Source organism: Chlorocebus sabaeus, chromosome 14 (genome assembly GCF_047675955.1).
Source record: "Chlorocebus sabaeus isolate Y175 chromosome 14, mChlSab1.0.hap1, whole genome shotgun sequence".
Classification (NCBI taxonomy): Eukaryota; Metazoa; Chordata; class Mammalia; order Primates; family Cercopithecidae; genus Chlorocebus; species Chlorocebus sabaeus.
In genome coordinates, this window is record NC_132917.1 from 101,731,879 (window position 1) to 101,754,972 (window position 23,094).

Genomic DNA, 23,094 nt, shown 5'->3' on the forward strand with positions numbered 1-23,094 from the left:
TACAAAAAATTAGCTTTGCGTGGTGGCAGACGCCTGTAATTTCAGCTGCTTGGGAGGCTGAGGCAGGAGAATCGCTTGAACCCGAAAGGTGGAGGTTGCAGTGAGCCAAGATCGTACCACTGCACTCCAACCTGCGCAACAAGGGCAACATTCCGTCTCAAAAAAAAAAAAAAAAAAAAGAAATTTGAAATTCAGTCCCTTGTTCGCTAGCCATGTTTCAAGTGCTCAGTAACCGTGTGGCTAGTGGCTCCCGTTACAGGCAGCGCAGATGACAGACCATTTCCATCATCACAGATAGTTCTATTGGACAGCACTCAATCTTTACCTTATCTTTATTTTGTAGCTACAGTGCCAAGGTACTCAGAAAAACACGTGCAGTTCCGTAACTTAAAGACGTTTAAGAAGTAGACAGGCAGCCCTTTGCTGCCCTAAGGGTCAGGAAAGGAACCCCATGGTTTAAATAAATTTAAATAAATGATTGACCTCGTACTAGGTGTGCACAGGGGCCATGGCACCCGAGCCAAAGCACAAGAGCGTCAGCAAACAGCACTTCTCAAGCGAGAGGAGGACTCAGTCCTTCCTACATTTGTCTGACTTCACTCTTAGTTCCCTCCTGGGCCCACAGACAACAGCACGTACACATTTGAACACATACAACCTTTTAGGTAACTGTTTAAAACAAGGGAGTGATAAACTGAGAGCGTCCACAGAAAATCAGATATTGAACTTTCCGTTTCAGAAACCAGTTCTGCGTTGTGAATGTTCAGTTTTTGTTTTTGCTTTTGTTTTTCATCTTCGTTGAGGGTGTACCTTTGTCCTTTATTTTCTTTTTCAGTCGGATGTCATGGATCAGAATTTGTTAAATTTCCTCCCAGAACAAGAACATTCAGAAGTTTATAAAATCCTTTCTTCCCATATGCTTGTGACGGATTCCCCCTCCCCAGAATACTTAAAATGTAAGTTTAATTTTTGTGGTTTTACAAGCTAGAAAGATGAGAATTTTGCTTTTGAAAGGAGGTTAGAATGAATTAAGAAGGGAGAACTAATTTTAAGAATAATTTTCCTCATGACTCAGAACATTTCCAAGATCCTTAGAGGTATATTTTAGGTTTAAAGCTAAAACTGGAATTTGGAATATGTAAGACATTTGGCTTTTATGTGGAAAATTTGAAAGCAGAGAACTCAAGAATAATAATTTATTTTGTGTATATAACAAGATTTCTCTTTTTTTTACATGAGAGTCTTTTAGTAAGAAACAGTGCAAACATCAGTGAGGAATCAGCTCATTGTGGAGGATACTGTGATGCTAAATTCATAGAATATCACGAAACCAGCTGAAAACTGAATCATTAGGTCCAAAATGCAAATTCTGTCCTCCTGAGGCTCTCACCTGGTTATTTATATACATTTTTGTGTTCTGTGGAATTTAGAAGTTTTTATCAAAATATTTGGCAACCTAGGTAGAAGGCTAACCTCGATACCTCATGAACCACGTGTCGCTTAATGAAGCATACACAATTGCATGAGGTAGCAAAGCTGCTTGCATCAGTGCAAGCCTGAGTCCATTTTCCATGAATAATCTGTCCTGTCGTACATCTGATTTTACTTCAAAGCAAAAAGATTAAATTAAAGGGAGCAGCTCTATATGACCTGCTTTATTTTAACATACCGTATGAAAACAGCCGGAACTAATCAATGCCGACATCACCAACCACAGACATCTGGGAGCAAATTAAGACTAATTGGGTCCATGTATGGAATGCAAAATATCTATGAACGATGGAAGGAAACCCCTGGGCAGCAAGGGTCCAAAAGTCAGTTGCAATGAGAGAAGTAGCCTGGCCATGTGTAGACTAAATCCCGTAAGAGTTTTCACAGAGACGCTACTTGTTCAGAGTCTGTGCGATGCTCACGACCCCTTTCTCTCCTCTTCTTCCTTTAACGGCCCAGCTGACAGCGATTTAGAGTTTTATTGCCATCTTCTCAGAGGCAGCTTGAACCCAAAGGAATTTCCAACTTATGAATACATAAAATTTGTAGGAAATTTTCGCTCTTACAACAATGGTAAGCTTTAATTGTCATATAATTGTGACAGTGTCTTTTCTCATGCAAACGTGCACATGGGGGCATTAAGAATCGCCCAGGGAGGAGGAGGGAGAACGTGTGCTTTTCACATTTGCATTTGAATTTTCAAGTTCCCAGGATGTGTTTTTGTGCTCATCGATGTTCTCTCCCATTCAAGAGGAACACACTCCCACACCGGTTTGTGCCGGTGCACACGGTCCCACTGAAACACACGTTATTCGTTTATTTATCTTCTGGCTGATGAAATCATTCGGTACTGTGAGAAACAACGTACAGTGAATACAGAACAGGCTCAGCCTACGTACTCTGCCGAACAGGCCTTCGTGGTGACTTGACGATCCATAACCTTCCCTTCTGCACGTTTTCCCTCCCCTGGCGGTGCTGCTGTGAACGTGTTTTAGTAGACCTGGTCCGTAGCTCTTCTGCTCACTGTGGCCCTCATGCACAGCAAAGGGGTCATTTGACAATGAGCCAGCAGTCTGCATTGGATGAATTATCAAGCAGGATAAGCCAAGCGGCAAAGTCTTATTTTCTGAAATTACCCGAATACCTAATTGTCTCAACTCTGACTGCAGAGACAACAACTCTGAACTAGACTAAAACACTTATTTTCACTTCTGACCCCTGCGAAATGGGAATGCAGGTCTGAGGCCAGGAATTCAGAAACCGAGTCCCGAGCTGACTTGGTTATGGGCTGAGCTCCTGAAGGCCTGCATTTTGTTTTCTGGGCTCCTCCAAACAATACAAAACAAATCACTTTGAAACAGCTAACATTTCATAAAGCAGCAAAGATGGAAAAAAAAAGAAGTGTTGACAGGGAATGGGGGAAAAAAGAGGAAATGAGAAAAATACCAAAGGAATCAAAAACAGAAAGATGAGCTGCAGAAATGAGGGGGAGATGCAGAGAGCGGAAGATGACAGCGTTAACTTCTGCTGCGTTCTTTACCGCTGTTTCACTCTGGACGTGGTGGGTCTATCCCCTCAGTCAAATGAGTGCCAGGGTTTCTATTAGAAACAGCCAAAGTAATGGCACCAAGTCCTCACGTTGAGGCTAACCAGGATTTTTCCTTCCACCTCAGATGGTCCTCTGTTGTATGTTATTTGCATAAATATACATGCTTTGTTTAAAAGGCTCCAACTAGATGCTAAACCTTTAGCGTAATCCTGCCAGCATGATTTTCAGGTCCAGGGTGCAGGACTTCTGCCTGGATGGTGGGCTCCTTGGCCAACTGGGAGGCCCTTCTGGGAACAGACCCATCCAGGGCTTAAGGTGGTCGCAAGTGGTGGGAGGTCCATCCTCCCAAGTGGCCCCCTACATCTGGGCAAAGTCAGATGAAGCCAAGGCCTAACCATGCCTCATCCCACACATCTGAAGGGCTTGCCCAAACTCCATGAAATGAATGTTTAATGAACCACACAAAGGAGTCAATGGAAGCTCGCTGGGCTACTCAGTTAAAGAAACTGACCTAAGAGGCACCCTTGTAGAGAACCCAGCATCATACTAACCCTGGTGTGGTGGTTCTTTGGGTGAGGCAGCTTGTAAAGAGGCAGATCCTCAGCCTTTGCCTTGAAGAGTCTAGCTCAGGAGATCGGAGGGTAGGGCCCAGGAATGTGCAGTTGGGGAGTGCTCTGGGGTTCTGCTTCCAGGGGCTATGGACTTTGAAAAGCACTGCCCTAGTGTGATACCGGTGCCATTCTGTAGAGAATGCAGTGGCCTTCCTCCCAGACAGCTTTATCACTGAGTTAATGTAAACAGTGATTTGGAATTTGCTTTACATGTGTGTGCTGGTTCCTCAAAAGATTCAACATAGAACTAGCATATGATCCAGCAATTCTGCATATGGGTATGTACGCAAAAGAAGGGAAGACAGAGACTTGAGGAGATATTTGCACACCTGTGTTCATAGCAGCATTATTCACAATAGCCAAAAGGTGGAAGCAACGCACGTGTCCATCAGTGGATGAATGAATGAAGAAAGTGTGGTATATGTATGCACTGGAGTATTATTCAGCCTTAGAAAGAAAGGAAATTCTGACACTCTGCAACACGGAAGCACTTTGACATTATTGCTGAGTGAAATAAGCCAACCACCAAAGGACAAATATTGTATGATTTTACTTATATGAGGAACCATAGCCAAATTCAGAGAGACAGAAAGTAGGATGGTGGGTGCCAGGGGCTGGAGGGAGGGGGACATGGCAGTTGCTACATGGGGACAGAGTTTCAGTTTTGCAAGATGAAAGGAGTCCTTGAGGTGGATGGTGGGGATGGTTGCACAGCAATGTAAATGTACTTAGACCTCCTGAACTGTACACTTAAAAATGGTTACGATGGTAAACTTTATGTTATATGTGTTTTACCACAATTTTTAAAAACTGGTGTGCTTTGGCCATAATGGCAGCTACTGTGATGGCAACATACGCCAATGGCCACATGCACAGAGGGCAAAGGGCAAAGGCACCCTGGCCCTCAGGGCACCAAGACTGTGGGAATCATAGGATGCTGCTCCTTCTTGCCCCATGGCAACAGTGCACCCACTTCGGGCGGATCACCTGAGGTCAGGAGTTCGAGACCAGCCTGACCAACATGGAGAAACCCTGTCTTGACTAAAAATACAAAGTTAGCCAGGCATGGTGGCGGGTGCCTGTAATCACAGCCACTCGGGAGGCTAAGACAGGAGAATTGCTTGAACCTGGGAGGCGGAGGTTGCAGTGAGCCGAGATCGCGCCATTTGGACTCTGCCTGGGCAACAAGAGTAAAACTCTGTCTCAAAACAAAACACAAAAATAACCAGAAAACCAGCCTGTGATTGACTGGTGAGCAGCAGTTGTATCCTTCGTGAATTTACATTTCCACGATCTCATTAAGATGCTGCCAAATATCCCTTTGAAGCATCCCGTCATTTACCACATCTTGGAGGATTTCAAGGAAATAGGCAGGCTTCATTCTGAATACCTGGGGCTTTTTGTTTTCTTTTTTTTCTTTTTTAACTAGCAAGGCTCTGCTTTCACTGTGGGTTGAGATAGTGTTTGTTTGCCTGAAAGAATGTGTGGAAATTATGTGTGAGGTTTTTGTTTGTGTGTGTGTGTGTGTGTGTGTGTGTGTGTGTGTGGAAACTATTACTGCTATAAACACACAGCACGGAATGTGGAAAATGTGATAGCAAGAGTGCAGAGTGGCTTTTCAGAGCCTGTTCCACAAACCAGCGTTCAAGGGGCTTTCTTGAGACGAGTTCCCCGTGTGACTGTGGAGTACGTGAAATATCATTCTAACTGGGATTAAAATAGATAGCAAAAATTGTCAGAGACAAACGAATTTCTCAGATTAAACCATATAAAGGCCAGATGCAGTGGCTCACTGTCATCCCAGCACTTTGGGAGGCCAAGGCAGGTGGATCACCTGAGGTCAGGAGTTCAAGACCAACCTGGCCAACATGGCGAAACCCCGTCTCTACTGAAAATACAAAAATTAGCTGGGCATAGTGGCAGGCGCCTGTAATCCCAGCTACTCAGGAGGCTGAGGCAGGAGAATGACTTGAACCCAGGAGGCAGAGGTTATAGTGAGCCGAGATCATGCCACTGTACTCCAGCCTGGATGACAGAGTGAAACTCCATCTCAAAAAAAAAAAAAAAAAAAAAAAAAAAAAAAAAAAAAAAAGCACCCTATAAAATTGCCAGTATTTAACCACCATGATTTATGAGATATGCTTTACAATAAGAACTCAAATTTGACTTCATAGGTTTACTTCTAAATAAACATTGAACAACGAGGTAACAAAAACAGCTCGCCCTAGGAATGCTTTCTAAGCACCCGGCCCAGAGCTCAGGCTTTGCATTGATCATGTAATCCTCGCCACAGCCTTTTGAGGTAGTTGATGGCATCATCCCATCTTCACAGAGGAGGAAATGGACACGTAGAAGGGTTGCATCTATGATGTGTGGGTGGGAAGTTGGGGGCCCACATTCACACCCAGACCCTCTAACCCAGAGCCCAGTGCCTGCTCCCTTTCACCCATCTGTGTTGGAATGAAACACACAGACACAGGCCTGCTCCAGCCTCCTGGCGTTCTGCTGGTCCACGATGCCTATGATGCCTGTGCCTATGCATGTCAGATGCCCTGCACCCACATGCCAGGCTGTGTGAAGGGCACCCGAGATGTGTTTTAATGAAACACGAAGACACACAGTCATGGAAATGACTGTCGTGAAGGAAAAGGTTCACGCTCTCGGGTCCCTGGGAACGGGAGGCACACACGGCCCACCATGCAGGGCCACACAGAGAAGCACCGGGGTTGGTCAGGAGGCCGAGGGAACCTTTACTGTAGCTTCCAAGAGGAAGAATGGGTGAGAGGGGGTGGGCAGGCTTAGCACTGGTGAGTTCGAATAAGTTTAGTGGGCTCTGGGAGGGAGGAGCTGTCCCTAATTATCTGATGTCTGTGGGGTTGGTTAAGGCAGGGGACAGGGCCCAGAACATGAGAGCCTGAAGGACCTGGTTGGGGTGTGGGTTCTAGGTGGGTTGCTTTGCATATGAAAGGTACCTGGAAGGTGATTTTTGTCCTCCCTAGGAATTAGCTAACCCTAGGAGAGGTAGTCCCTCCAGCACCAGCAAGGCCCCAGATGTCAAAGCATCAAATACAGAAACAAGAAAGTGTGGGCCAGGTGCAGTGGTTCACAACTGTAATCTCAGCACTTTGGGAGGCAGAGGCGGGCACGTTGCCTGAGGTCAGGAGTTTGAGACCAGCCTGGCCAACATGGCAAAACCATGTCTCTACTGATAATACAAAAATTAGCTGAGTGTGGTGGCACACACCTGTAATCCCAGCTACTCAGGAGGCTGAGGCATAAGAATTGCTTGAGCCTGGGAGGTAGAGGTGGCAGTGAGCAGAGATTGTGCCACTGCACCCCATCCTGGGTGACACAGTAAAACTGTGTCTCAAAAAAAAAAAAAAAAGAAAAAAGAAAGAAACTAGGAAACATAGCTGTTACACAAGCCTCGCCATACAGCTTATCCAAGCTCCAAGTTCCCAGGTGTGGCAAAAGTTGAAAAAATAATATGTAATATTAATATGTAATATGTGTAGAAGAAAAATGACCACTAACATCGTTTTTTTTGTTTTGGTTTGGTTTGGTTTTTTTTGAGATGGAGTCTCACTGTGTCACCCAGGCTGGAGTGCAGTGGCACGATCTCAGCTCACTGGAATCTCTGCCTCCAGGGTTCAAGCGATTCTCCTGCCTCAGCCTCCTGAGTAGCTGGAATCACAGGCATGTGCCACGATGCCTGGCTGATTTTTGTATTAGTAGAGACAGGGTTTCATCATGTTGGCCAGGCTGGTCTCAAACTCCTGACCTCAGTTGATCCACCCGCCTCGGCCTAGCTGTTGTATTTTTTATAGGACACTTGCTCACACCTTAATGAACTATTTAGGAAACCCACCTTGCTCCATGACCATGAAAAGTCTCAGCATTTCTGCAGAGCAGTTTAGTTGGTGGAGTGTTACGTGGTACATTCTTATTTGATGCCTGTCCTTTTCATATCTATGTATAAATAATGGAATGGGAAGGACAGCAACCCTTACTCACTGTGCCCGCTTCCTGGGCCTAGCATAGTCCTTACCCAGCACGTAAATAAGCAGCGGGTAAAAATAGGTTGACCTAAAGTGAGGCTTGATCTTGGCCCGGGGACACAGCTGGTGGAGAGCAGAGCAGGGTTCAGACCAGACTGGAGACTTAGACAGCTTCCCTAGGAGCTCACAGAGCTGTCTCCTTGACCAGCTCCACGGTGCGTTCTGGGGATAGAGGGTACTCACAGGCAGAAGAGCTGCAGCCACTTCTTCGGCCTTAAATCCAAAGTGGAAACTGAACATAGGTGGGTACGCGCCGGGTAAACTGGAGTGTGTCAATTCCGGTGCCTTGTGGTTTGTCCACACTGAGGGCCTCTGAAGCAGCCGTGTGTGGCTGGGGAGGTTCATCTGTGGGCTCTGTGCACTCCCCACTCTGTGCCTGCCACCACCTTCAAGCCCCCATCTCAACTCAGCTGCCTGGGTGTTTGGAGGCCAGTAGCCCCCTAACCTGACGTCCCGACCCAGGACTCCCCACCACAGGCTCCTGACATCCTGTCTCTCTTTTGAAAATATTTTCAGCCTTTCTTTTTTTTGAGACAGGGTCTCACGCTGTCACACAGACTAGAGTGCAGTAGCGCCATCATGGTTCGCTGCAGCCACCGCCTCCTGGGCTCAAGAGATCCTCCCACCTCAGCTCCCCGAGTAGCCGGGACCATAGCCGCATGCTGTAACACCTGGCTAATTCTTTTATTTATTGTAGAGATGAGGTCTCACTGTGTTACTCAGGCTGGTCTCAAACTTCTGAGCCCAAGCAATCCTCCCGCCTTGGCCTCCAAAAGTGCTGGGATTACAGGCATGAGCCACGCACCCAGCTTCACTTTTATTTTAGATTCAGGGGGTACAGGTGCAGGTCTGTCACATGGGAACCCTGCCTGACGCTGAGGTTTGCAGTACCGATAATCCTGTCACCTGAGCAGTGAGCACAGCACCTAGTAGGCAGCCCCTCAGCCTTCACCCCCTCCTTCCCTCCTCCCCTCCTCCCTCCAGCCTCCAGCAGCCCCCAGTGTCCACTGTTCCCATCGCTATGTCCACGTGTATTCAATATTTAGCTCCCACTTGTGAGTGCATGTGGTATTTTGTTTTCTGTTCCTGTGTTAATTCACTTAGGATAATGGCCTCTGGCTGTATCCAGGTTGCCACAAAGGACATATTTTCATTCTTTTCATGGCTGTATAGTATTCCATGGCTAACACGCTCTCTTCTTGCTCCTCTGATCAACTGAGTTAGCCCAAGACTGAGAGAGTCCCTGGGCCACCACTCAAAAATCACATCAACAGGAAGCCTCAGGCCCCAAACCAAAGAGAGATGTGTAGGTTCCAGGGCAGGGAGAGGGGGTGAGGCTGAGCCAGAGAGGGCTCTGGGTGAGCCTTGAAGCACACAGACGAGGATCCCATCTGGTTGTCTGCTCGCCCACATGGCTACGCGGGATTTGTCAGGCTCTGTACGCAATGTTAAGGGGGTGAGTTCGTAGGAATTTGAGGGGAAGGGAGGAACAAAGCCCATGTGCTCTGGTGAACAAGGTGACATTACACTCTTCAACGGAACATGTCCAGATTCCCCAGTGGAGGATGCCCCCCTCTCCTCTGCCCTCATTCACTTTGGCAGTGTAAACACACCAGCCATTGCTCGGGTCCTTCAGCCAAGTGGAATTTTCCCCTCCTTCAATGTTTGCACATTTTGGTCACTCCTTAGGACTTCATCATTCGCCACAGATGTTCTGGGGGCAGGGGAGGGAAGACAGGACTTCACATCTTTAACCTAGATTTTTAATAAATGTGAAGAAATATGTGTCAGGAAATGGGACAAGAAAGTCTTTTTTAGAAGAGTTTCACTTGAGGACAGTTTCGAACCCAGTCTGCGCAAAGCTTCTTGGAGGACTCTGAGCTGGGATGTGTAACCCCGTGTCCCATTCTCTTCCCATGAAAAGCCCACGCTGGACCTGGCCAGCCAGCAGCACTGGCATGGACCACTGGTAGGAGCAGCCCTTGTCTTCCTCTCATCGACTGTTTCCAGAATAGAGCTGAACGAGCTGATTTTATTTAGGGCTGTGTTTGCTTGTAACAGATATTTTAAACAACAACAACAAAAGAGAGATGCTTTCGGGCAAATACACCATTCCATCTCTTGCTTCTCAAACCCCAGGCACCCAGGTCCTGTAGCCCCACCCGACCACTCTTAGTGGAAAGAAACTGGCCGGGTGATTTTCAAAGGCATGGGGAAAAGTCTTTGCCTTACGGGGTCCTAACGTGCAGGCTTCCAGATCCTGAAAGGTAACTTCATGCAAGACGAAGGCAGTCCTTTCTCTGAGCCTTTTTGCTCCTCCTCCAGACTTGGATGTAGATGTGCGTCTGACAAATCCAGAAAGCAGTATTTCAAAAGTTGCTGGTGTGGTTCCAAATAGGTCACCCTCAGCAAACATTCCACTCTGGGCTTTCCAGAAACCACACACCAGAGTATAAAAGTTTTCCTGCCCTCGTTTTACCTACTCGCCTCTAACCGCACAACCAGATTTGAAATACTGGCAGCAGTGGAGGCTTTGCAGCTTACAACACTCGATTTTGTATGTTCCGTGGGATTTCTGGAGGTTGCCTCATTTTATGGCTTTGGGGTGGTTTGAATTTTTTCCTTGCTGAGCTTAATTGAGATGCCTCAGTAAAGAGAACAAAGCGCAGGCACGCCAGACCTCACTGGGAATGGAGACGCGAGTGTGGACGGCTTCATGGAAGGAGTGTCTCATCTACTCAGGACCCTAAGAGTGGGAAGCAGAGTGTCCCCTCCACCCAGCAAAGAATCAGGCCATCCTTCCCCTGCAGGGGTCAGTGATGCCAGAGAGATGGCAGAGGAGTTCAAATCACTATGAAAAAAATGGTGCCCCGAGGGCATCATCCCGCACAGACACCTAGGCTTCATACTAAAATGGAACAGTGAGGAGTGGGCAGGCTTTTAAGCAACCTCGTCTTTTTGCTCGTTTCAGTCTGGGAGTGGGGGCACCGTTCATACAAGTTGTCCCATAATCATGATAAAAATGTGCGTGAGAGATCCACTCGGAAGACAGGGACGAGGGAAGTTCGCTTTCCCGAACATACAGATAATTTGGCGCATCCACACCAACCATCTAGTGGATATTTCTCAATGCCATCACACTCTTCTGGCCCCTAAAAATACTCATTTTCATGAATGATTGCCGGGGGGAAGAAGAAATATTTGAGTAAGACATGTAGTTTCCCTTTAGAGTCATTTTTTAATCCAGCAAATTGCAAAGCCAGGCCAGGCACGGTGGCTCACTCCTGTAATCCCAGCACTTTTGAGAGGCTAGGTGGGAAGATAATTGGAGCTCAGGAGTTTGAGACTAGCCTGGGCAACATGGTGAAACCCTGTCTCTTTAAAAAAAAAAAAAAAAAAAAAAAAAAACTAACCAGGCATGGTGGCTCATACCTGTGGTCCCAGCTACTCAGGAGGCTGAGGTGGGAGGATCACTTGAGCCCAGGAGGTCCAGGTTGCAGTGAGCCTAGATTGCACCACTGCATTCCTGCCCGGGCAAAAGAGGTAGACCCCCGTCTCAAAAAAAGAATCGCAAAGCCCCCAGCTCTCTCTTGTGTCTCCTGCCTTTTCTCCAACATTGCTCTTCTCTATGCAAAACAGAACTGAAAGAAAGGAAAGGATCAAATGTGCCCTAGGTAAGGTAGGCAGTGCCCCTGCCAAGAAGTGGGCAGGATTATCACGCTGCTCTCCTAAGAACCTAGTCACCTGGCTATTCAGAACACATTGGGTCAAGCACACTGAAGAGAAAAAAAATAAGAGTCTGAAAATAGTGCTTAATTAGTGGGAGATGATTTCTCATGAATGTGCAGAAAGTTATTTTCCCCTCAGCATTCCCAAGCCATAGCCTGAATGTTTTGGATGTTTATCACAATTGGGACTTACCAACTTTATTCCTCCTGGAGCGAAACCTCATCACTGATAGTTTCGTATCTTCCCAGACACCTGTCAGCCTTGTTTTGCATTTGTTTCGAGAAGTGCCGAGAAAGCTATTTGTCACTTCCTTGTGGACTATTAGTATGTTTTCCTCCAGCCATTGCAACTAATTTATCATAAGCAGGTCATCTCCAGTGAGAATACTTAATTGTGCTGATTACTGAGCTGGTAACTCAGTGGAACAGAGCCAGACATCTCTCTCCAGTTCTTTCTATTCCCTTGCTGTTAACTAATGCTATTACCATTTCTGCATCTTCCTTGCTCCTTCCTGAGCCCTTTTGAAAAAAGTTCTCTACCACCTGAGATCTTCCTGCCCTTGTAGTCATCTTTTTCTCCTCATCATGGCTGATTTGGGAGCTCACCTTTGTCATCAGAGTTGGAAGCCAACCTTGGGTGCTTCCAAATGAGGCAGACATGACTCATTCTGAGTCCCTGGGACTCTCCTGGTTTTGGAAGCCCAAGAATACCAGCCCCAGACAAAACTTTTTCAGGGTCTCTGAAGTTAAGAGAGTGTAATGAAAGTTTCAGGACATGATAACCTGTGGACTGTTTTAATAGGAAGACCATCAAGAAAGCACGAGGTCAGGTGCGGTGGCTCACGCCTGTAATCCCAGCACTTGGGAGGCTAAGGCAGGTGGATCACCTGAGGTCGGGAGTTCGAGACCAGCCTGGCCAACATGGTGAAACCCCCGTCTCTACTAAAAATACAAAAATTAGCCCGGCATGGTGGCACAGGCCTGGGGCACAGAGCAAGACTCTGTCTCAAAAAGCAAGCTAACACTGCGTCTCCACAAGTAGAAGCCCACGCCACGCACCTGCTGTGTTTTCCATCACAGAGTGGTGATTGCTGTGTGCTGATTTGCAGCAGTTTCCCTGACCGGGCCTCCTGCTGACCAGTGTTAATGTGTCAGTCGGGCAGTGAGCTCACCTGCCTGCCAATGGAACCCAGGCCACATGCTATGGGCACCTCTCACAGCTGGCAGAGTAGACAGGCCACCAGCAGCACCAAGGTGGGTCACACTGCAGAAGGGAAGCCACCTTGGGGTCCCAAGGCCTGTGTGCTAGTTGCTGGCAAGGATGAGATGGCGTCTTCCCGAACTGGACCTTAAGCTAGGGTTTGGAGATGAGCCAGGCCATCTCATGGGAGATTCATCTGATAAACACATGTTGAGCACTTGTGCGCAGGACACCTGCTCAGAGGTGGAGACAGAGAATGAGCCCCAGTTCCTGCCATGGGAAAGCTAGATATTTAGCTTTTGGCAAGAGTAAGGTCAATTTTGAGTAAGACGACCCTAGCGGGGAAAATGTAGCAAGAATGAGTTGCTGTTCTGTAGATTGTGAGTGGTCAGAGAGCTGAGAAAACAGGGCCGCTCCTGCAGTTATGGTTAATCCTTCTGAGAGTCTCCCGAAGGCAGTTGTAATTAGATATATTCTTTCTATTACTTAAATTGAAACAACTAATTGAATCATTAATTAATGTCTTTAAACTACCTTGGGATACAAAGTGCCAGAGACATTATTCTAAGTGCTGAATATGACTATGAAGTCCCAGGCAGCAGTTTGCGCCTGTGTTGCCTCCAGAATACGCAAGAAGACTCATGCTGCGGGGAAAAGTTATTTCCAATGCAACTGGCAAAAAGTTCAAAGTATCTTCTTTGCCTTAGTTTTCCCCAAGGTTTCTTCCTTGGCCTATATTAAAACATTCATCCTGGATTTATTATCACCCTTGATCATGCCCTCAGTTTTTTAAGTTTTTTGGTGGGAAAGGCATCTTGAAGAGAGAAGTTGTTCCGTTCTGGACATCTGTAAAATATCTAGCTCATCCAATGCAGGCTACAAGCAATAATGAAACTTCCCTTTTGGGGGTGCATTTTTATCTTGAAAGACTTAGATGCTGTAAAAGAGCAGATAAAACTGCACTGGGGAGCGGCCAGGGCGACAGTAAGCGCTGCGATACATCCACCTGATGTCCATGGGCCAGGTCGCTGCTGCCCTTGAAGAAGGAACCAGGGCTAGGATGTCTTGGGGCAGGCCTTTCCCACTTCACAATATTTTTCTGTCCCCTTCTCCTCCTCACAGTGAATCGGGGGAAGGCATTTCTGACAGAGCACAGAAATGTAACAGCTGAAAGGATCGTACAAAGAAGTTGCATCGTTTAGAGATAGATTAAGGGGGAGGCCTTCTCTGAAATTCCTGGGAGGTCCTCAGAAGTTTGTTTGGAAGGTCTTGGTATTCTGAAAGAGTCAGAATTTTATTAGTCATTATCTGGCTGGGTAATATCTCTTAGATTCAAGCAGAGAGAGGATTTCACATCTGGGAAGTTTTTAAATGTCTCTCTTTTTTTCAATTATGCAGATGTTCACATCTGTAGACCCATCCCTTATGTGGAATTGTTTTCGTTCCCTTTGATAAGTTTCTTGGCTCATCTTACAAATTCATTTGCAATAGCCTAAGCCAACTTGTGACAGATGCAAGCTCTCCAGAGACCACTGCTTTTTATTTTGCCCACTTTATATTCATGTTTGGAAACATTAGTATTTATGTGAATGAATTCAGAGAATATGTTTGGTAAAATGAATTTATTCATGTTAGTGGAGAGAAGACCACATTATAGAATCTTTTAGAAACCTATAAATATATATATATATATATTTTAAAAAGTGATTGGAAAGCTAAAATCCAAAGAAAATCTTGCAGATTTCATTTTATGATGATTTAGCTTTCTGATGCTCGATATGTTCCTCGTTAACTTGGAGAACATCATGATATTTCAGTTCAGAATGTGCGGGATATAATTGTGAAAAACGCAGCACGGATTATCAGCCCTGGGGATCCTCAGCCTGGCTGCACGCTGGCGAACCTGCAGAGCCTTTGAGAAGGCTGGTGCCTGGGCTTTACCCCAGAGTTTCTGAATTAGCTGACCTGTTTAGGGCCCAGGCAGCGGTGCCCAGGGTCCCAAGGGAACCCCACGCGTGGCCAACTTTCAGAATTCCACGTACGTAGTAAATTGACTTTTCTCCTATTTAACAGGGTTCTTTATCCCACCTGGAAAACTCCATCTGAAAGTAGCTAACTTTTTCTCTGGCCTAGAAGGTCAGTTGGTTCTCCACAGTTGCCCTGAAGGCAGGGACCCAGTCACACCGAGAAGACTCTGCCGAGGCTACTGGAGGTGTGGGCTGTCGTCATGATGGGCGCCCATGGGTGTGGGCCCCGAACCATCCCCCCTCTGCCCTGTTAGAACCCTGGGCCTAGAGCCCAAAACCTTGATGGCAACCCTGCTGATGTTTCTGAGTGCCTGTGGTTATTTATAGAACCTTTCTGGGCCTAGGACAGTAATGCCCTCCCAGATGTGTGAGAAGACGAAAGAAGATGCGTGAGAGCAGATTTTGTCACCTGGGCCATGCTAGGAAACTAGCAAGTTTCGTTGTAGGCGTTATGTTCCTCTGGGGATGACCCTAAATCCTGAGCCCCGTCTCCTCAGTGGCCCAGACCCAGCCCCTGTATCAGCCTGGGCTTCCAAGGGGGAGTTTCAGGACTGAGGCCCTTGAACCCCAGGTGCGCCAGCCAAGACAGTGGTGGGAAGGGGGTGTCAATGATGCTGAGACACCCCTACCTTGCCTGGGACCATCAGTATCAGGAATACTGATTATGGAATTCACCTTAAAACACTGGCTGGAGTATTCACACCGTTACTGCAGAACGAGGCTGTCTTCTCGTCTGTTTGTTTGTTTTGTTTGCAGACAGAGTCTTACTCTGTCGCCCAGGCTGGAGTGCAGTGGTGCGATCTTGGCTCACTGCAACCGCCGCGTCCCAGGTTCAAGTGATTCTCATGCCTCCCAAGTAGTTGGGATTACAGGCACACACCACCATGCCCAGCTAATTTTTGTTTTTTTGTTTGTTTGTTTGTTTAGTAGCGATGGGGGTTTCACCTTGTTGGCCAGGGTGGTCTCGAACTTCTGGCCTCAAGTGATCTTCCCTCCTCGGCCTCCCAGAGTGCTGGGATTACAGGCGTAAGCCACTGTGCCCGGCCTGTCTTCTCATTTTGTAGACTGTTTTTCCCAGCATAATAAGCCATAGGGTTAGTGGAAGTGAGAGGCAGTGCTGACTGCTGGTGACCGACATGGGCTCCAGCAAGCTTTTTGGCCTTGTACCAGTTACTTCCTTCTGTGCCTCGGTTTCCTCATTTTGCAATGGGAGTAATAGTATGACCAACCTCATCCAGTTGTTGTAAGAATGAAATGAGTTAATACGCTCTACATAAACCCTGGGGGCAGCGCGTGGCTTACGGTTAAGTGCCAGCTAGGAATTGGCTGATGTCACTACACAGGGCTAACCTGTGTGTCCTCTTCTTCCCAACCCCCCAGTGCCTAGCCCCTCCTGTAACGGTTTTGACAACACCCTTTCAAGACCTTGCCGGGTGCCACTAGGAAAGGAGGTTTGCTTCATTGCCACCGTTCGCCTGGCAACACCACAATTCTTAAAGGCAAGTATCTGAGAGGCGGTTCATTTTGCGGAACTGTTATGATTGACTCACATTTTGTTGTATGTAATTAATGGTCTTTGGGAAGGGAATACATTGCAGGGAAGTTGTCACTGGCTTTGAAAATCGAAGTGTCTGGCTTCTGTGCCTGCACACACGCCCTTTCCCCTGCCCCGTTTCCTGCAAATGGTTCTGTTTGAAGGCAGTGTCACTTGCTGTTCTGCTGTTTGATAACCGTACGTCTTCCCACCTTTCACGCCGGCATTGAGACCATCCAGGGCAGGCCTGGGTGAGAACCGAGTGTCAGAGCGTTGGGGGTTTGTCTGCCTTTTCTCATCTGTGATTGCTTCACCATCGATGGCATGACTCGAGTTAAATGAGTAATTCAGATTCCGATGAAAAGCCATTTTCCACATGTTTGCCACACTTCTCGATAATGGGAAAGGATGGTGTGACATTTTGGCTCCTAGGTATTTTTCCCCAGCTTGTGAAATAAATTTAGTATCAGCTAATACCGAAATTAGCTACAGATGATGAGTTTCAGTCCAACACGACTTGGAGACTTGCTCAAAACGATTTTAACTTCTGTTACCCACCATGCGTTCCTCTTGAACAAACCTAGGGTGAGCATCTGGCACCCAAGCAACTTTTTTTTTTTTTTTTTTTTTTCTGCTTCCAATACAGGAAATGTGCATAGTTGACGAACCTTTAGAGGAATTCACTTCAAGGCATAGCTTGGAATGGAAATTTTTATTTCTGGATCACAGGTTTGAGAAAAGAAAAACATATTTGGGTTGGGCCCTTCTCAAGTCTTGTTTGCGTGAGCCAGGCTCTCCTTGGGAGAGAAGAGTCGGCCCTGGTCCATTGAAGGAGAAGGACTCTCTGGCGCTAGGAACAGTCGTCCCTGCCAAGGGTGGGTGGATGCTGTCCAACTGCATCTGCCTCGCCGTGAATATATTCTGTATTCCGGTCTGATGCCTCAGCCCCGGGCCATCTTTGGGATGATCCTTGCCCCCTTGTGAATATGTTCTGTATTCGAGTCTGATGCCTCAGCCCTGGGCCATCTTTGGGATGATCCTCCCTTGGGGCCCTTCCCAGCTCCCAGGAAGGCAGCAGCAAGTGTGAGAGAAATCTCTCATCTCATTTTTTCCAACCTCCTTTGATCCTTGAGCCCAATATTTACTTTTTCTTTTGTAACATTATTTGCCGTTGAAGAACTCCAAATTGCCCCTCCCCACCCTTTAATTTTATATTACACTTTGGTGTTGGGCTGATCCAATCTGTAGCTGTTTTGAATTACCCAGAAGTGATAAAGCTTATTGTTATCTGGGCCAAGTTATGCCAAGGGAAAGGAGTATCTATAGGCCAAAAAAAAAGCTGAGCCCCTTGGAAAACACAGCCTCTCTGGTTTTGACCATTGCAGAGTTATGTTTCTCCCCTCGTTCTTGAGAAATGAGGCCTCCATGTTGATCATTATGGACAGGCATGGCCACCAGGGTGAGTCCTGCAGTGTATCTCCTCCCTGATGACAAGTCCTCCTTGTCCTTGTGCAGAGCCCCTCCAATCATAGGATACCTGCCTTTTGAAGTGCTGGGAACCTCGGGCTATGACTACTACCACATCGATGACCTGGAGCTCCTGGCCAGGTGCCACCAGCACCGTGAGTACCACTGCCCAGCCCAGGCATGGGGGCCTTGTGTTCACTCCACTGAGGCCCGGCAGCAGGGCTCTGGGACTCCAGATGTCTCTGCTCGTTACCTGGTTTCTTTTTAAGGTGGGGAACTTGGTTTTCTCTGAGATGATCTGGGGGCATGGTGGAGGCCCCTTATCTGCATCTACCCCCATGTCAGGTTTTCACCTGGAATTCACTTGGCCCCAAACCCTAGCACCTTCCCACTATCATCCAGACAGGCACCCTGTTTAACCCTAATTAAGAAACTAAGGTGATGCAGGGACTTTTTTTTAAGTTATGCATTTCAGAGATAAAATACCGGGTTCTCATAACTGTTCTTTCATCAGCAGATATGTATTGCTCACTAACCGTAGGCCGGATACTGAGTAGCCCGGCAGATGGGGGCGATCAGTACCTACTTGCTGTCCCACAGGGCAGGTCTACTGGGAAAGCCAGCCATGGGTGACTTTGTGGGATGTGGTTGGTGCACTGAAGGGGATGCACACAGCATATTGGGAGACTCAAGAGGACCCTCACAGCTGGGGTTCAGGGAAAGCTCTTTCCCACAGAAGAGGGGAACACATTAGCAAATGTATGGGAGATGGGACTTATAAAGTGGACAAGTGGGAATTACAAGCTTGTCCAAGTTCTCACTTAGCAAGTGGCTTCAAGAATGAACCACTTAAAGCTGTATTTTCAGTGCCAACTCTTAACTTTAAACAGGAATACTGACCTGTTGATCCTGATGCATGAACTGACCACTAACATTGTGCTTTAAAAGATGCCTCACCTGTAGTATCCATGAGAACTTTTTTTTGAGACAGATTCTCGCTCTGTCACTCAGGCTGGAGTGCAGTGGTGCAATCTCAGCTCACTGCAAGCTTCGCCTCCCGGGTTCAAGCGATTCTCCCGCCTCAGCCTCCGGAGTAGTTGGGATTACAGGCACATGCCACCACGCCCAGCTAATTTTTTGTATTTTTAGTAGAGATAGGGTTTCACCATGTTGGTCAGGCTGGTCTCAAACTCCTGACTTCAAGTGGTCTGCTCACCTCGGACTCCCAAAATGCTTGGATTGCAGGCGTGAGCCACTGTGGCTGGCCAGAACTTTCTCTTCTGTGGAGAGGGAAGGAAGAATAGGCTTGAGTTCCATCTGGATCGGCTGTTAGAATTTAAAGCTAATCATTAAAACTGTAACTCGTTGCTCCTCAAGAGTGTGGTCTAGGACCACGCTGCGTAGGCATCATGGGAAGGATGCCACACTTGTAGAATCAGGCCTACTCAATCAGGGTGTCTATTTTAACAAGGTCCCCAAGTGAAGAATGACGTTCAGCATTTGAAAGGCTTCTCAATGGCTTGGGCAAGAGGTCCTTGCTCTGTGGAGGCCACGCCCTCAATCTGCTGGGCTTCTCTCCTCTTCAGATAGTCACATTCTCCAAGGCAGTGTCCTTCTGTAGCATTAGTTTCCTAGTTGAGATTTCTCTTAACCATTTACCTAAAGAGGTGCTAAATTCCAGGCACTATGGCAATAAAACCCAAATCATTCTTCTTCCTTGAATCCATAGTCCATCTTTCTGCCCTGCCCAGGCTTGATACACCGTCAGCCTCCATTCTGCTCCAGACACCCCTAGAGGAGCCACCCACAGACATCACGATGGGGGGCTCCAAGCGGCTCTGGGGAAGGAGGAAGCCTGGGGTGGAGGCATCTGTCCTTGACTCTTTATTTGAGAATCGTGTCAGCTGAGCGTGAACTGCTGACTGACAGCCACAGAGTCCGTCCAGAGGTTGCCGGCCGGCAGGTCTGTTTTCGGGCCAATTCTGGATGCTCTCCCCTGGGCTCCTGCAGCTCCAAAGACAGCTCTGCCTGCAGCGGGAAGATGAGCAGCAGGCAAACCTGGGCCTCTGTTTCATTAAACCTGCAGTTTGAAAATCCGTCTGCATCTGCCCTTATTTGAGGATCTCTTTCAGCTTCTGAGCATTTGGGAAAGTATATGGATCACTCTTCTACTGTTTAAGAATTCATGACAGTGTACCATGATCCTGATAGTTACTTAAAATACAGGGCAACCGGGGAAACAAGCCATGTTTGGTGCCGTCCTTTTGAAAGCTGATCTTAACAATAACTCCGGGGGAAAAGGATCACTTTTATATTAACATTGGTTATATGCAGAATCCATTTTCTACTCACAGTGATGCAGTTTGGCAAAGGGAAGTCGTGTTGCTACCGGTTTCTGACCAAAGGTCAGCAGTGGATTTGGCTGCAGACTCACTACTACATCACCTACCACCAGTGGAACTCCAAGCCCGAGTTCATCGTGTGCACACACTCGGTGGTCAGGTACCGTGCACGGGCAGGGGTGCGGCTGCGTCCTTGCCACACCTCGGCGGGGTACAGGGTGGCCCCTGATGGCCGAGTCAGATCAGCAGTCACTCAGGTGTTCTCCATTTCGAGGATCAAGCCCAGGCCATCCCCTGCCGTTAACAGCATAATTCCCAGGGCTCAGCTCGCTTCCGGGCACCACTGGCTCTGCCCTCCCAGGGCTGAGACTCCTTTCAAGCTCTCAGTCAGGCCCCTTTGAACGCCTCATGGACTCTCGCAGGCTGCCAGGCTATTACTTAGTAAGTGACTGCTTCACTGACCTACTTACATATTTTCCCATCTCCATCCAACCCACAGCCTTCCCTTGTTCCTGCTTTGAGTAGAAAATTTAAATTTTACCTCTAAATAACTCAAACACATATTCCCCTTTATTTTTAATGCTTTAAAAACCCCTGCTGGCAACTGAGGCAGTGTTGGGAAAACAGCCTGGCTGCCAGTGGGCGCAGGTTCCCAGGAGGTCCCCGCTGGCCTCAGGGAGCCCTCCACCCAGGGCGGGTGAGCGGGACTTCAAAGAGACGCAGTGTGGCCAGGGTTTCATCGACGCCGCCTTTGTGGGTCTCTGCTCCCAAGGATGAAGGGGAAAATGGTCCTCTCCACACTACAGAAATTTTAAGAACGTAAATTAGTTTTAAGCTGGCCTCCAGAAAAGCCTTGGAGAAAGGGCAAAGAAAGAAAAGTTGGAAGGACAGCATGCCTTTTTTTTTTTTTTTTTTTTAAACTTTAAGTTCTGGGATTAATGTACAGAATATGCGCAGGTTTGTTACACACGTATACATGCGCTTTGGTGGTTTGCTGCACCTGTCAACCCATCATTGAGGTTTTAAACCCCACATGCATTAGGTATTTGTCCTAATGCTCTCCCTCCCTTTGTCCCCTACCACCCCCACCGCCCACAGGCCCTGGTGTATGATGTTCCCCTCCCTGTGTCCATGTGTTCTCATTGTTCAACTCCCACTTATGAGTGAGAACATGCGGTGTTTGGTTTTCTGTTCCTGTGTTAGTTTGCTGAGGATAACGGCTTCCAGCTTCATCCATGTTCCTGCAAAGGACATGAACTCATTCTTTTTTATGGCTGCATAGTATTCCATAAATTAGAAAAACCTACTTTAAATTTCATATGCATTTCTTATATAAGCCACTTGCTGCTTGATAATGGATGTTTCGAGAAATGTGTCATGAGGTGATTTTGTCATCATGCAAACATCATAGAGTGTACTGGACACATTAGATGATGTGGTACCTTGGCTGTACCGTATAGTGTATTGTTCCTAGGCTACACGCCTGTACAGCATGCTATTGTGCTGAACACTACAGGTAGTCATAGCACAGGTGTAAGTGTGCATCTAAATGCATCTGAACACAGAAAAGGTACAGTAAAAATACGGCATTCCAGTCTTTGGGAACCACTAATGTCCCATAAGCACATGACTATATATATGTAACAGACACTATGCACACACATACACACACACACACACACACACACCCCATACATACATCAGGTCACCAAACCAGGCATTCTTCCTTAACATGCAGAAGAGGGGAGAAACACTAGTTTTCAGCAGCCAATGACCCTGATCCCACTTGACCACACTTCGTGCCCTCGCTCAGGGACTTGATCTTGGATTCCCAGGCCGCCACTGGGCGTGCAGCAGCAGTGATGTCTGACTCCACGGCAGCCGCCTGTTGCCACGCAGCCTGGTCCTCTGCCCGAGGGCCCCCTACCCCCAGGGAAGGCTGGGCAGCTCTGACCCCTCGCTCTTTAGGCTGTGCCCTTTACCAGCTCTTCTTCTCCATCCTCCACCTCTCAAATCCTTGGAAGAAACTCTCAGAGAAAGGAGGGAGAGAACAGAGTGAATGAATCAGGTGGCAGGCATTCCGGAGGCCCAGGAGCCACGTCGCTTCCCAAGGCCTCTTACACCGGGGTCTCCACACCCAGGGCAGAGGCACCACGGGATCACTTAGGCATCACTGTGTTGAGTGGATTTACCCACACTCCTGAAAAGTGGGCCTGTGGGCTTATCTGTGGTCTGAATTTGGCTATTCCTGTGTTTGTTTGAGAGGAAACTTTCTGAGAAATGTAACTACTAAAAAAGTTTTGTGTCACTCTTCCATATGCACGGTCCAGACTGAGCAGGTTTTAAGAAAGGCTTCTAATTATTTAAAGGCAGAAGCTTATCCCATAGACGAAAATGGGTTTTTTAAAGACAATTACAATTGGAGATTTCAGGGAAGTAAAAAGAATAGTAAATGAGAGGGGAATAAAGACATCCTGGAAATAAAAAGATTTTGAACGTCATATTGTAAGTCACTCAGGTGGAATTTAAGGCAGAGAATGACGCTCATTCCTTCCAACAAGTCGCAGGCTAGGCTCCTCTGTGTTGACTGTTGTGGGGGGCAAGGGTTCCCGAGAGAACCTCGATGTACCTTGCAGTCTGTTCAGGGGGTGTCGTCCCGTCCTGGAATGCCCCATCTCCACCGTGGTCTCTTAATTTCCTGTGCAGTTATGCAGACGTCCGGGTGGAAAGGAGGCAGGAGCTGGCTCTGGAAGACCCGCCATCCGAGGCCCTCCACTCCTCAGCACTGAAGGTATGGCCATCCCCGCTAGATGGATACAGCCAAGGTTGGCTAGGAAGAAAATGCAGCCAACCAGTCTCAGAAACAAGGGTTTATTTTCATCAATGGAAGGACACATCCAAGCTATGCAGGAGGCTGAGGTAGGAGGATCCCTTGAGGCCATCACATGGAGGCTGTGGTGAGCTATGATTGTGCCACCATACTCCAGCCTGGATGACAGAGTAAGACTCTATCTCAAAAAAAAAAAAAAAAAAGAAGAGCCTGCAGAGCTGGGTTACACACAGCCCCTGGACTCAAAGCATGGCTC

At 47.4% G+C, this 23,094-nt stretch overlaps 1 protein-coding gene across 6 annotated transcripts in view; it reads left to right on the forward strand.

The window, feature by feature from the left end:
- NPAS2 (neuronal PAS domain protein 2) overlaps positions 1-23,094 on the forward strand; it is a 176,274-nt gene that overhangs the window by 126,069 nt on the left and 27,111 nt on the right. For all 6 annotated transcript variants that reach the window (XM_008008192.3, XM_073023246.1, XM_073023247.1 and 3 more), the window contains 7 exons: positions 836-956; positions 1,951-2,064; positions 16,046-16,164; positions 16,846-16,928; positions 17,715-17,821; positions 20,021-20,168; positions 22,715-22,799. In XM_008008192.3, coding sequence (XP_008006383.1) covers positions 836-956; positions 1,951-2,064; positions 16,046-16,164; positions 16,846-16,928; positions 17,715-17,821; positions 20,021-20,168; positions 22,715-22,799 — 777 coding nt within the window. The remainder of the gene's footprint in view (positions 1-835; positions 957-1,950; positions 2,065-16,045; positions 16,165-16,845; positions 16,929-17,714; positions 17,822-20,020; positions 20,169-22,714; positions 22,800-23,094) is intronic.